Source organism: Diadema setosum, chromosome 19, assembly GCF_964275005.1.
Source record: "Diadema setosum chromosome 19, eeDiaSeto1, whole genome shotgun sequence".
Classification (NCBI taxonomy): domain Eukaryota; kingdom Metazoa; phylum Echinodermata; class Echinoidea; order Diadematoida; family Diadematidae; genus Diadema; species Diadema setosum.
Window position 1 is genome coordinate 34553467 of NC_092703.1, and position 11974 is coordinate 34565440.

General features: G+C 38.6%; 1 protein-coding gene across 1 annotated transcript in view; it reads right to left on the reverse strand.

Moving 5' to 3' along the window:
• Window positions 1-11554, reverse strand: part of LOC140242466 (telomerase protein component 1-like) — a 69063-nt gene extending 57509 nt beyond the window's left edge. Inside the window, exons 1-3 of the mRNA XM_072322198.1 lie at window positions 11321-11554; window positions 6862-7046; window positions 2194-2413 (exon numbers count right to left, since the gene is read on the reverse strand). Coding sequence (XP_072178299.1) covers window positions 2194-2413; window positions 6862-7046; window positions 11321-11554 — 639 coding nt within the window. The remainder of the gene's footprint in view (window positions 1-2193; window positions 2414-6861; window positions 7047-11320) is intronic.
• Window positions 11555-11974: the final 420 nt, after the last annotated feature.

The following is an 11974-nucleotide window of genomic DNA, read 5'->3' on the forward strand; positions in this document are numbered from 1 at the left end:
AGTGCATTGCTGAGGGGGTAATTCTTCTCATTAGATGAGAATACTGGTTGATGAATGAACTAAAAAAAGACAAAGAATGACAGAAGAGTGCTGAGGATTCTATCTATACAGATCAACGACTGTAAGTGGCATTTTCCATCACTTTTGTGAGAATGTATTTGAAGGTCCTATTGACCTTTGGGAGCAGTGATTTAAAGAAACGTAAGATATCACATTTGATGCATATGCGTAGGTCTGGTGTATCAAAAAACATCCTCCCATATAAATCTTTTGCAATAAAGCCTGAAATATAAAGAAATACAAGTATCACTATTTTTCTCATTAGACCATAGTCGTAGACGGTTTAACATAGCAACATTTTCATTATAACTATAGTTTACATTTTGTCTATTTAACAATACTTAAATGGGATGGCTAGTAACTGATCAGAGGGAATCAGTGGGAATGCTGGGGGTGAGTGTTCCAATTCTTGTGGGATTCATTTAAGAGTACATCTACATGTATCTATTGTTGTGTGAAAATTGTTTGCTTAAAGGGGTTGTACAGTACTGGTTGAGGTGGGGATTCATGTTTGAACATTCCTAAGTGAGATAATGAGAAACCTCTTATGAAATATGAAAGAGCATGTAATCTTAAGAAGGATTCAATGTTTATTTGATGAAAATTGGTTTTGAAATGGCTGAGATATCCAAAAAAGTGATAATAATAAAAGGCGACAGGCCACAACTTTCTTAGGATCTCTTTGTTTCACCTTGACATGTGTTTGGATATCTCAGCCATTTCAAAACCGATTTTCATCAAATAAACTTTTCATACCCTTTAGAATTGCATGCTCTTTGACATCTCATAGAGTGGTTTCTGAATATCTCGCAAAACGTTAAAAGCTAAATCCTCACCTCGACCAGAACTGTACACACCCTTTAAGAATGGTCTCATATTCAAGTAATGTCAGTTAAGTTAATGTTTCCAGGTTAGCATACCTGTACAGTGACGGGGCATTAAACTGCACATTACTTGAATATAAGACCGTTCTGAAGATGATTTTCACACAACATTGGATATATAATGTACTCTTAAATGAATCCCACAAAAATTGGAACAGTCATCCCCAGCATTCCCACTGATTCCCACTGATCAGTTACTAGCCATCCCCTTTAACATTGATTACATGGATTCAATTTTTTACTGTAGTTGTTATATTCCAAACTCACATTTTGGAACTATTCTAAAGCACTAATGTTGGGTTTTTGTTTCATCTGCAAATGGTAACTTATGGCTTTAATATCAATCTCAGATCTATCCCTACAATGTAACTATGCTTGTGTGTATACTGTAGGTAAACAATAATCGTTCAGTGTATGTCAGTCTTCTATCAACCCGTTGAGGATGAGTCCTGAGTATACTCGGGCAAGTGTCTATGGGAAATGTGGTTGTAGCAAAATCAGCCCATCCTCAAGGGGTTAGTTGATACTTTAATATAGTGCTCCTGGGTTGCTCCTATTCCAAACAAAATCTTGCTGTGTTGTTTGAACAGACATGCTGTTGCAGAAAAATGATGAGAAAACAACTGATTTCAATATCCAATTTACAAAGCTTGAGTCATCAAAATAAAACTTGGAGACGATGTGATTGTCAGATGTTTGGAATGGCTTCATAAGGTATTATGAGTAGAAATCATTTGTTGTCTACGTGGGAAACCATATATGTTGTTCTTCTTTTACAAATAGGAATAAAAATTAGATTTTTTTTTTCTTTTCATTTCATTTCCCATATCAGCAAGAATAAACAGGAATTGCACATCCTTTCCACGGAAGCAAGCCTTGGATTGACATGTGTTAAAGTGTTGGAAACGACTCTATGTCTCTTACACACAAGACTGCAAATTGCAAAATGAGAGCACAAATAGATTCTTGAAAAGTAAAAGACCAAATTATATCAGTGGCAGAGAAAAATACAAATATAAATATAAGGAATACAACAGCTATGGAGTCAACACTATCTTGACTTTGGTTACATCAAATTTGCACAACACACTACAATCTTTCCTAACTGATTTACAGTACACAGGCCAGACAATGTTCTATCTCCAAGGGCATGGACCATAAACAGCACCTGCATCAAACTGATATGTGTAATAGACATGATATGGGGGGGGGGGGGGTCCACATCCAGTTGTAGTACCTGATAACTTACCTTTATCTGGGCTCGGCCAAGTTCCGTGGGGTCAGCAAACTTTAACCTGACATCTTCCGGCATGCCCTTCACCTTTCTGAGGAAGAAGGCGGCGTTGCGGTTGCAGAAGCGGTAGGCCCCGTGGAGAATCTCCATGTGGGTGATGGAGGAGTTCCCCACCCAGTCATACTTCCTGGCGATGTCCTCCGGGACATCATCCTCACTAGGAATCCAGCCGTACCTGAGTGGGGTAAGATATCACAATGCAGAACACTGGCACTGGTCAGATGGTCCCAGATCAGTAAAGATCACTGTCGGACCAGCAGCTTTTCAAGAATTGCTGAATATACTGGACCGACATGACAGGTAAAATACAAAAAATAATATTTTCCTGGCCAGTTAGAAATAAAAGCACAGGACCAGCACATCTAAATGTAATTGTTGGACCAGTAGGGAAAATGGCTTAATGTGCAGCCCTGGTCAGATTGCCAAGAGTGATATATGCAGACTAGCTGGTCTCAATGTCACAGTGCAGCACGATAACGACTCACAGCACACATTAATTCATCCTTGATGTGCCAGACTCTTAACTTAAAAGTATACTAATCCATGCAACTTGATCTAGTTGAAGATAAGGCCTAGTTAGTCAATTTAGGAATAGCAATGTGCCACAGTCCAACAGAAAGGCCATTGTGACACACAGATTAGGGAGTAAGGTGATGTATTCACTGACAATAAGTTTCTGGCAACAGACATTCCAGAACAATTTTCATGAATATTGCACTCCAAAGAAACCAGCTCAAAAATAACAAGAGACCCATGGAGTCCAGCACTAAGCCAAGTTCACCTTTTACATATTCGTGCAGACCATACCCAAGAAGAAACTTGGGGGGGGGGGGGGGGGGCCTTTGGTGGCTTTGTATAATCCACCATCACATTGTTGGTGATACCAGAAAATTTGACCATGCATTAATTCATACCAAAAAAAAAATATCAGAACGGTGCCCATTCATACAAATAAACTGTTATTCTAGCTATAGTTGCCAAGTTTGATATTAAAATAAAACCTTATGTTATCGAAGAATATGAAAATTTGAAAATTGGACGTGACTTTGGCTTCCCTATACAGGGTGTATCAAAAAAATGTCTAAATTACATTTACAAATATTTGGAAGATTTGTTCATATTTATGGATACCCAATAGTCTCATCTATCAAGTGCAATCAACAAAACACATTTTTGTTCACGCTTGGCTGAACACTGACGCTCTTTGTCCAGAGTATGAAAATGGCTTGTGCCAAATTGAAAGAAGATGTAAAATTCAGCCAGTAGTCCAAATAAGTGTTCTCATTCAAACAAATTGCTCTTTTGCTCACAGTTTTGATTATGTTATGATAGTTTAGGAATTCTCTGGCAATTTTCTGTCACGTTTTAAATGATTCCATTCTGTTATGGGAGATTGAATAACAACATCAAGATCTTTTAAGCACAGTTATCACAAATTATGCACCCACATTCTATCGACATGCCAGTCACTCAGTCAAGAAAAAAAGTACAAAATCAATGCATCCTCAGATCCTTCAGTCAATCAATCAATCAATCAATCAACAATCAATCAGTCAGTCAATCAATCAATCAATCAATCAATCCAATTAATCTAATCAATCAATCAATCAATCAATCAATCAATCAATAAAGCAAGCAAGCAATCAACCAAGCAAGCAAGCAAGCAATCAATCAATGAATCATTCATTTGATCAATAAATCTATCAATAAATCAGTCAGTTGCAATTGTATGCATGTTTAAATTGGCAGATCTACATCGGGCATATCACCTCCCCCCCCCCCCCCCCCCCCCGTGGCTTAAAGGCTCGGGTTTTTTTTTTTTTTGTTTTGTTTAGGTTTTTGGTATTTTGTTCATCCAAAATGGCCACTCCTCTCTTCCCTTTTTTGCTTCCACCACCAGCCCCTTTACTCATTTATTGATGGGTGGATTGATTGATTAACTGATTGACTGATCAATTGGTCGATCAATTGATTGATTAATGGGATGAATTATTTGAATGTTGATTAATTTTGTACCACCACCATATTAATGAATAACTGGCATGTGGTATTGATGTGTCCGTGTTTTGTTGAAACTGTGCTTTAAAGAGCTTGAAATAATTACATACTCTAATTCTCACCTATTAATTTAGAAATTGAATCATTAAAACTACGATAAAGCTGACAAAAAATCTCACACTATCATAACATAATCAAAGCCTTAAGCAAAAGAACAATTTGTTTGAATGGGAGCACTTATTTGGACTGCTGGCTGAATTTTCCATCTTCTTTCATTTTAGCGCAAGTCATTTTTCACACTCTGGACAAAGAGCGTCAGTGTTCAGCCAAGCGTGAACAAAAATTTGTTTTGTTGATTACACTTAATAAATGAGACTATGGGGCATCCATAAATATTTAGAAAAAATCTTCTATATATTTTGAAATGTAATTTAGACAATTTTTTTCAAAAGTGTAACTTTTTTTTATACGCCCTGTATGGAATTTATGAATTCTATTTGTGACTTCGTGTAGTATGCTTTATAAGCTAATTCTCCCAAAAGTGTTGAAACTAGCTGCAAATGAATTGGGATTACATAATCTCTCCTATCACCAGAGTACAAAGAGGACCTTTCTGTGGAAGTTTGTCTGTCTTTAAAATCATAGGGAAGTTTGGGGAAAAATAAAGCAAGTGCCAGTACAAATATGTGCATGGCAGGTTACCTCAAGCTGTGCAACAATATATTGAAAGAAAGATATTATTCAGAGGAGTGAAGGTTCAGTTTGTTAATTTACAGATCAGCAGTTGCGATCTTAACAAATTCAATAAGCCAGTTCGGGGTTCCAGATTGAGCATGTGCAGAAAAAGGTCATTTGTACCGAGAGACAAGTTGGTTTTTAAATTCACTGAGATAAGCATCTGTAATACTATGACCCCGTTTACAGTGCGGGGCTGGGCCGAGCCGCGGCCGAGCCCGGCCTCAATTGCGGGGCCGAGCCCCGCAATTTTATACGTTTATACTGCCGGGCTCCGCCCGGGCTTTTAAGTCAAACCTTTCAATATTTTGTCGTAGTGGCGTTCTGCTTGTAAACAAACGCAATTTGGTATAGTCTGGTTTTCAGACCCTTTGCCAACTGGATTCCGTGGCGACGATGTCGCCGTTCGGGCAATTCCTAAAGGCCTTTGCCGAAGGAAAAATTCTTTGCAGGACAAAACCACCTCAAACTATATAGTTTTCGACGTTGAGGGGGTTAATATCCTGAATAGCGAAATAGTACAGGAAGAGGGTCTGGAAGCCAGACTAAAATTGGCCCCGCATTTGGCCCAGTTTGCATTTGCACTGAGAAAAGGCCGGGCTCGGCCGCACCTCCAGAGCGTGGCCAAATGCGCGGCCAATTTTGGCCCCGCGCATTTGGCTTTTTGGGCGTTTACAGTGAAATGAAGGATGGCTCGGCCGTGGCCCGACCACGGCCCAGCCCTGCACAAACGGGGTCGTAAGCCCCGGTCACAAAGCACTCCACGTCTAAATCACGTACAAAAAATCATGAAAATCTGGTGGACGTGGTCGTAAGTGGCAATTTTTTGGTTAATTTTGGTTGGGCCGTGATTTGTACGGGGTATGGCAGTTGGCGGCTGTTCCACTGCTTAAGCACTGCCTAAGCACGGCTAACCACGTCCAGCCACGTGTGTGTACGCGGAAAATCCATTTGTCAGTGATAAGCCGCTAAACACACGCTATTTTTCGTGATATCAACGCGTAACACGCGTCAGATGACGGTGCTCTGCCCGTGACAGACGGCTAAACTTTCGCGTCTTACCGCGTCTCCCCCAGTTTTAATCATAATCATAGTAATAATAGTCTGTAAAGCGCATTGAAACCCTGAAGTGTGTGAAATGCGCTATATAAAAACCAGCTATTATTATTATTATTAATCACTGCCGGAACACGGATTATCACGTGTGTTTCACGTGTGTTGCACGTCTTTACCACGTGTGCCGCCCGTGGTTGTCCGCGGAATAAATTTTGAGCAGTTCAAAACTTTTTACCGCGTCCGACGCCGTTCCAATTTTCTCCGCGTCCTGCCACGTCTATAAATCGACCGTAGCTCGTCTTAAGCTCGACATCAACGCGAACAACATCGTCTGCGTCACGGGAGACCACTTTTGACGTGTTTTGGCCGTGATTAAGCCGTAAAGCGCTGTGTGACTGGGGTTTTAGATTATTCATGATATCCTTATAAATGGTGCCTGCCAGTACATCCACCTGACAACAAGCCTGGTATTTGGCAATGTTGACAGAAAAAGTTTGTTAATGTATTCAAGACAGCACAATGACATGGATGCTTCCCAAAGTGTTGATTGACGAACTATTCTGGTCACTTCATCTACACAGGTTCATTCTTTGTTAGAATACGAGTTCCATAAATTGCTATGTTAGGCAAGGTGCTTCATTATGTCGCTTTGAATTGAGTGAAGTGTCTAACCGACTGAGAAAAATGAAAGGTCATTTGTACCCATGATCTCCGAACTGGCTTATTTGTAGAGGAAGACAAATTGAAGAAACTCACAACTGAATATTGGTATATTGTTACAAATACAATGTAATGATTATAACTGGTGTAAATAGAGACTGTTTCTCGACCAACCTCTCTCCCAGCATGTTCAGGAAGAACGCCTCGCCCTCCGTGTCTTCATGACACCGGTCAATCTCCTCCATACAGGTGCAGAGGACCGTTCGGGTGGTGGAGTCCCGAGGCACGCCCCAGCGGAGATCACACTCTATCAGATGGATACTCCTCTTCTCACACCACTCCTTCAGCTCTGGTAACACCTGTCAGATACATCAGCAACAACAATTAATTACCTCTACCAAGGAAGGATGAGGTTTAAGTGATCATCGGCGTTGATTTGGGTGTTTGCAAAATAACTCAAAAAGTTGAGTATAGATTATCAAAAATGAAACTTGCATAAAAAGCTGATATTGACACAAGGAACACCTCATTCAATTGTGGTAGTGATCCTGGAACATTTATGGATTTTTGAAGGATTTTTCATCTTTTGGCATTATAAGGTAAACGAATTAACCTGGAGGTTTAATACACTCACTAAATCATGTGCTCTGCTTGGACAAGGTGCCGTGCAAAGGTGTGCTTTCCTAGTTTGATTTGATTTGATTTGATTTATTGGTTCCTGTAATATCACTGTACATGCACATACATGTACCGTATGTCCCCCAAAAAATTACAACGGGACTCTCCGCGATGATATCTTTACAAATATTGAATCAATCTAAATACAAATTCAGGGTATTAAACTATAACTCATTGACCACATCTTACAGAAAACCCCATTCGATTTGCTTCAGTGGTCAAAGAGAAATACAGAATTTTGTAGAGGATTTCGGGAATCTCTTCCCTCCAAGTTCTGTCTCTTGTATTCACACGCAAGATCATCGAAGTGCTAACTTGGAAGAATCAGACTCATTTCATGCTTTACAACAATCCACATTTCTCTGTGACCGCTTAACCAAATTGAATGGGGATTTCTGCAAAACAGAGCTAAAATGTTATATTTGAAGACCGTAAGTAGCATTTAATGAAAGTAATCATATTGGGTGTTATCAATGCAAAAATCTGATTGCATTTTTTGGCACATACTGCAGTATATCCCCCCCCCCCAAAAAAAAAAAGACACAATCAGATTTTCGAATTGATAACACCCAATATGATCGACCTGTCTAAGTGCTACTTCAGGGTCTTAAAATATAACATCTTAGCTTTATTTTGTAGAACGCCCCTAAAATTCCTCATTTCTCCTTGACCACTGAAGCAAATCGAATGGGGTTTTCTGTAAGATGTGGGCGATGAGTTATAGTTTCATACCCTGGATTTGTATTTACATTGATTCACTATTCTTAAAGATATCATTGCGAAGGGTTCCGTTATAATTTGTTTTTGGACATACTGTATACATACACTGTTAGTAACATAGATATTCATATTAAAGCATATTTGATTGCAAAGTATTTTTCTACATTGCCTTTACAATGTACAGCAAAACGTGTCAGCAATACAATAGATAATACAAAAGGGCTACAGCTTATATAACGTGATTTGCATGCAGCCCTCGTAAGTAATATAAATGGGAAAAATAGGATGGAGGGATGACTTGCATGGAGATAGGATAGAAGAAAGGAAAAGGGAAGGGAGAGGTCTGTCTGCTTTCGCTAAAGGTTTGCACAAAGTTAGATCACCTGGATCACTGATCAGCAAGGCAAAATTAGGATCAAAGATAAAACAAAAAAAAAAAAATTCTGAGGTTTAGACTAGAATGGTGCCATTCCTATATTGTTAAATAGATAAAAAGTGATAAACTAAAGTATGCATAAACGCTTCTCATTCTACATCATGTAACTACAAAAACTTTATGAGCAGAGTTCAAATCATCTCATCGGCACACAGAGACACCTGTATAAAATTTACACAAAATCACACGCTCACATATATACCACACTGATACTTTGTTTGCTTTAATTCTGTTCGTTGGGTTTTTTTTTTTTTTTTCCATTTCTGCTACATTTCTGTTGTATTTCATCCGCACGGACCTGGGGAAGAACGGTCCCGTGACTGAAGCTTGTGCCGTGCTTGGATAATGGAAGGAAATGAGTGAAATGAAAGTGCACACACACTCACATAAACACACAAACAACCAAAGGCGTTGTTTTTATATATGAGTTGTTTTTTTTTTTCCATTTCTGTTACATTTCTGTTGTATTTTATCCGCACGGACCTGGGAAAGAACGGTCCCGTGACTGAATTTTGAGCTGTGCTTGGATAACGGAAGGAAATGAATGAAGTGAAAGTACACACACACACACATATAAAAACCCGCAAACACCCAAATACTTGTAATTAGGCCAACAACCAAAGGTGGAAAAAAAAAACAATTTATGGCCGCTACTCAAATACTGAATAATCGGTGCTCATTTACCTTGATTTTGAGCAATTTGTCATCAGTTGCAATAAGAAATGACCCAAAAATGATACAAGAATGATTAGTTGAACAAAAAGTGGCTTTGAAAGAATCATTGTGCCATGTGGTAGATGTGAATCCTTTGAAGACAAGATGATTTTGCTATAACACATGTATTCTACATGTATAGACATCTATAATGTACCCAACTGCTTGAGACTGCAGTCTTTCATGGGTTAATGTGGCAGAACAGAAACTAAACTGTTCATCCCGAAAAGAAATAGAAACTTTACTGGGCCAAGCAACTGAGCAAAAATAATGGAATAGAAACCATACATCATTAGCATGGCCATACAAGTATCAAATCTTTCAAGAGCACACAACTTCTTGAAACCTCAAAAAGTACATTATAATTGTATTTGTTCAAGAAGTCAACATGAAATGTCTTTGTTCATCCAAAAGTTGACTTTTGACCACTAGTCTGTGGTTTTGATTCAGTCTCGAGATGTTTTTGCTGCTTGTCTATAGAAGTATATTACACACGCGCATACATATATCATACAGTCCATATTTTTGTTTGAAAAGATTTTATTTTCTGCATTTCATATTTTCTTTCAGAATAACAAAAATAACAAAGGCAGGTTCAATTACACAAATACAATTCTGAAAATTATTGACATATTACATAGTAAGTAATATTTTGTATGTAAAGACAAATGAAACGTTAAATAACATACAAAATGTTTATATGGCCAATAATGACTTAATTCACAGTACAATATATAATATATACATATGATGCAGAGGGCCGCCGTTATAAGCCGTGCTTGAACAGACGGACAGCCAGAGTTAAATTACCATTTTTTATTGTAGTACTTGAACACTAATACAGATGGGCCATGTTAAAGTGCGTGTAAATCCAGTTTTATACAATTACTTGGTAAACAGGAGTGGTGCCTGTGAGTGCGTGTGCAGGTGATGAAGCGCGAAAGTGTTGATGGTCAGCACTTCTAAGAAAATGATTGGATATGTTATAATATGGGCGAAGGGTCAAGCAGCAAAGTAAAAGAAAAGGAAAAGGGGGTGGACCAAATATTGCCTTGTTGTTGAGTATAAGAGGTACATGTTTAATGATTACTGTACCGTATGATATTGTGCCAAGAAATATTTCTTTGTATTTGCCTTAAAGGAATAAAGAGATGTGCACTGTTTTATGTGGAGAGGGAGTGAATTCCAAATATCAGGCCCGTTATGCCGAATTGATTTTTGAGCTAATAGGAGTTTAGGGTTATTCAAATGGAAATCATTACGATGGCGCGTGGGGTAAGCATGGTAAGCATGCATACCACTGGATACAGACTATGAGTATACACATTATAATACATGTATGTACCAAGCAGTTATCAGATAACACCTTGTATATGTACACTGTATTGATTGCCTTGATGTGGACCCGTTGTGTAGCTCATCCAGTGGTGGACTGAAGGTTGGTAGAATGGTATTTATTCATCATTCTGAATTCTGCTTATAAATACTATACCATTTTTGTAATTTTATAAGTGCTCTCAGCCTCATGGAAAGAGTGTATTGAACAGTCATTGTATTGTGTTCTTGCATTGTTTTGTATTCCATTGATCATTCATTTTGCTGGCAATTAGCATACAGTATAATTATCACATCATAGCACAGCTTCCTCTGGAAAGTAAACAAAGTTTGCACATTTTACTTTCAGAATTGTATCACACAATGAGAAATGACGGAAAGCTTGTATACTGTAAAACATTCCACATTGACAATGCCTTATTTGCCCATTTATTTTGATCTATCTACTTCTTATTCTCATTTTGTCTTCATGAGAAGCTATTTAACTGGCATTTCAATCAGTCTTGTCAACAAGTAATCACACAAATAAACAAACAAACAAACAAACAAACAAATCGCAAGTGCCCTATAAAGTTGACATTACAAAAATCTGCCTTCACTGAGTATGAAGGAGAGCTAACGGATCGAACACAGAGAATTCGGCATAAGCCATTTCTGTGCTATGGGCTTTCCACAGTGTACACAATCTACGCAGTATTCTTCACCAGTCTGCACTCAGAGCACCCAAAGGGTTAAGTCATGATGTTATACCTTCTTCACCAAGATCTCTCTCTCGTTCTGGAAGTCGTTGAAAGTCGATGACACAAAAAGCCGGACGACCTTCCATCCCGTCAGGGCCAGCGGGGTCTTCGACTTTGACAACTTGAAGAGTCGACACTGGTCGTCGATCTCGCGCCAGACTTCATCGACCACCTCAGAGACCGTCTTTGCGTCGGTCTTCCAGGGCCACGTTAGCACTCCAGGCTCGGATGCACCCACTCCCATGGTGGTGACTGAGGCTTGTGCTTAAGCTTCGGAAACTGAAACATGACATACGACAGGAAGGATGAGGCCTGTTGTCATTAAGCAATGCAAACAAGTAATCGGACCACCATTTCAGCTTTACATCAACCATACAAGTATAGAAGAACTTTGCAGTTGGTGCAAACTTTGTCTTAATAATTTTGTTAACCCTGCACCAGCCCCAATGATATTACATACCGCACATACATCACACTGTATGATATAATTGAAAATCGTATAACATAAATAATAATTCTTTCCCTAATATTTCAGTATATTTAGAAAAAATTGGTGGTAATAAAAGGTGGGTCCCACCTTTTATTAGGACCACTTTGTTGAACATTACTTATGTCTATATCTTGGCTATTTCAAAATTGATTTTAATGAAATAAAACTTTTGAT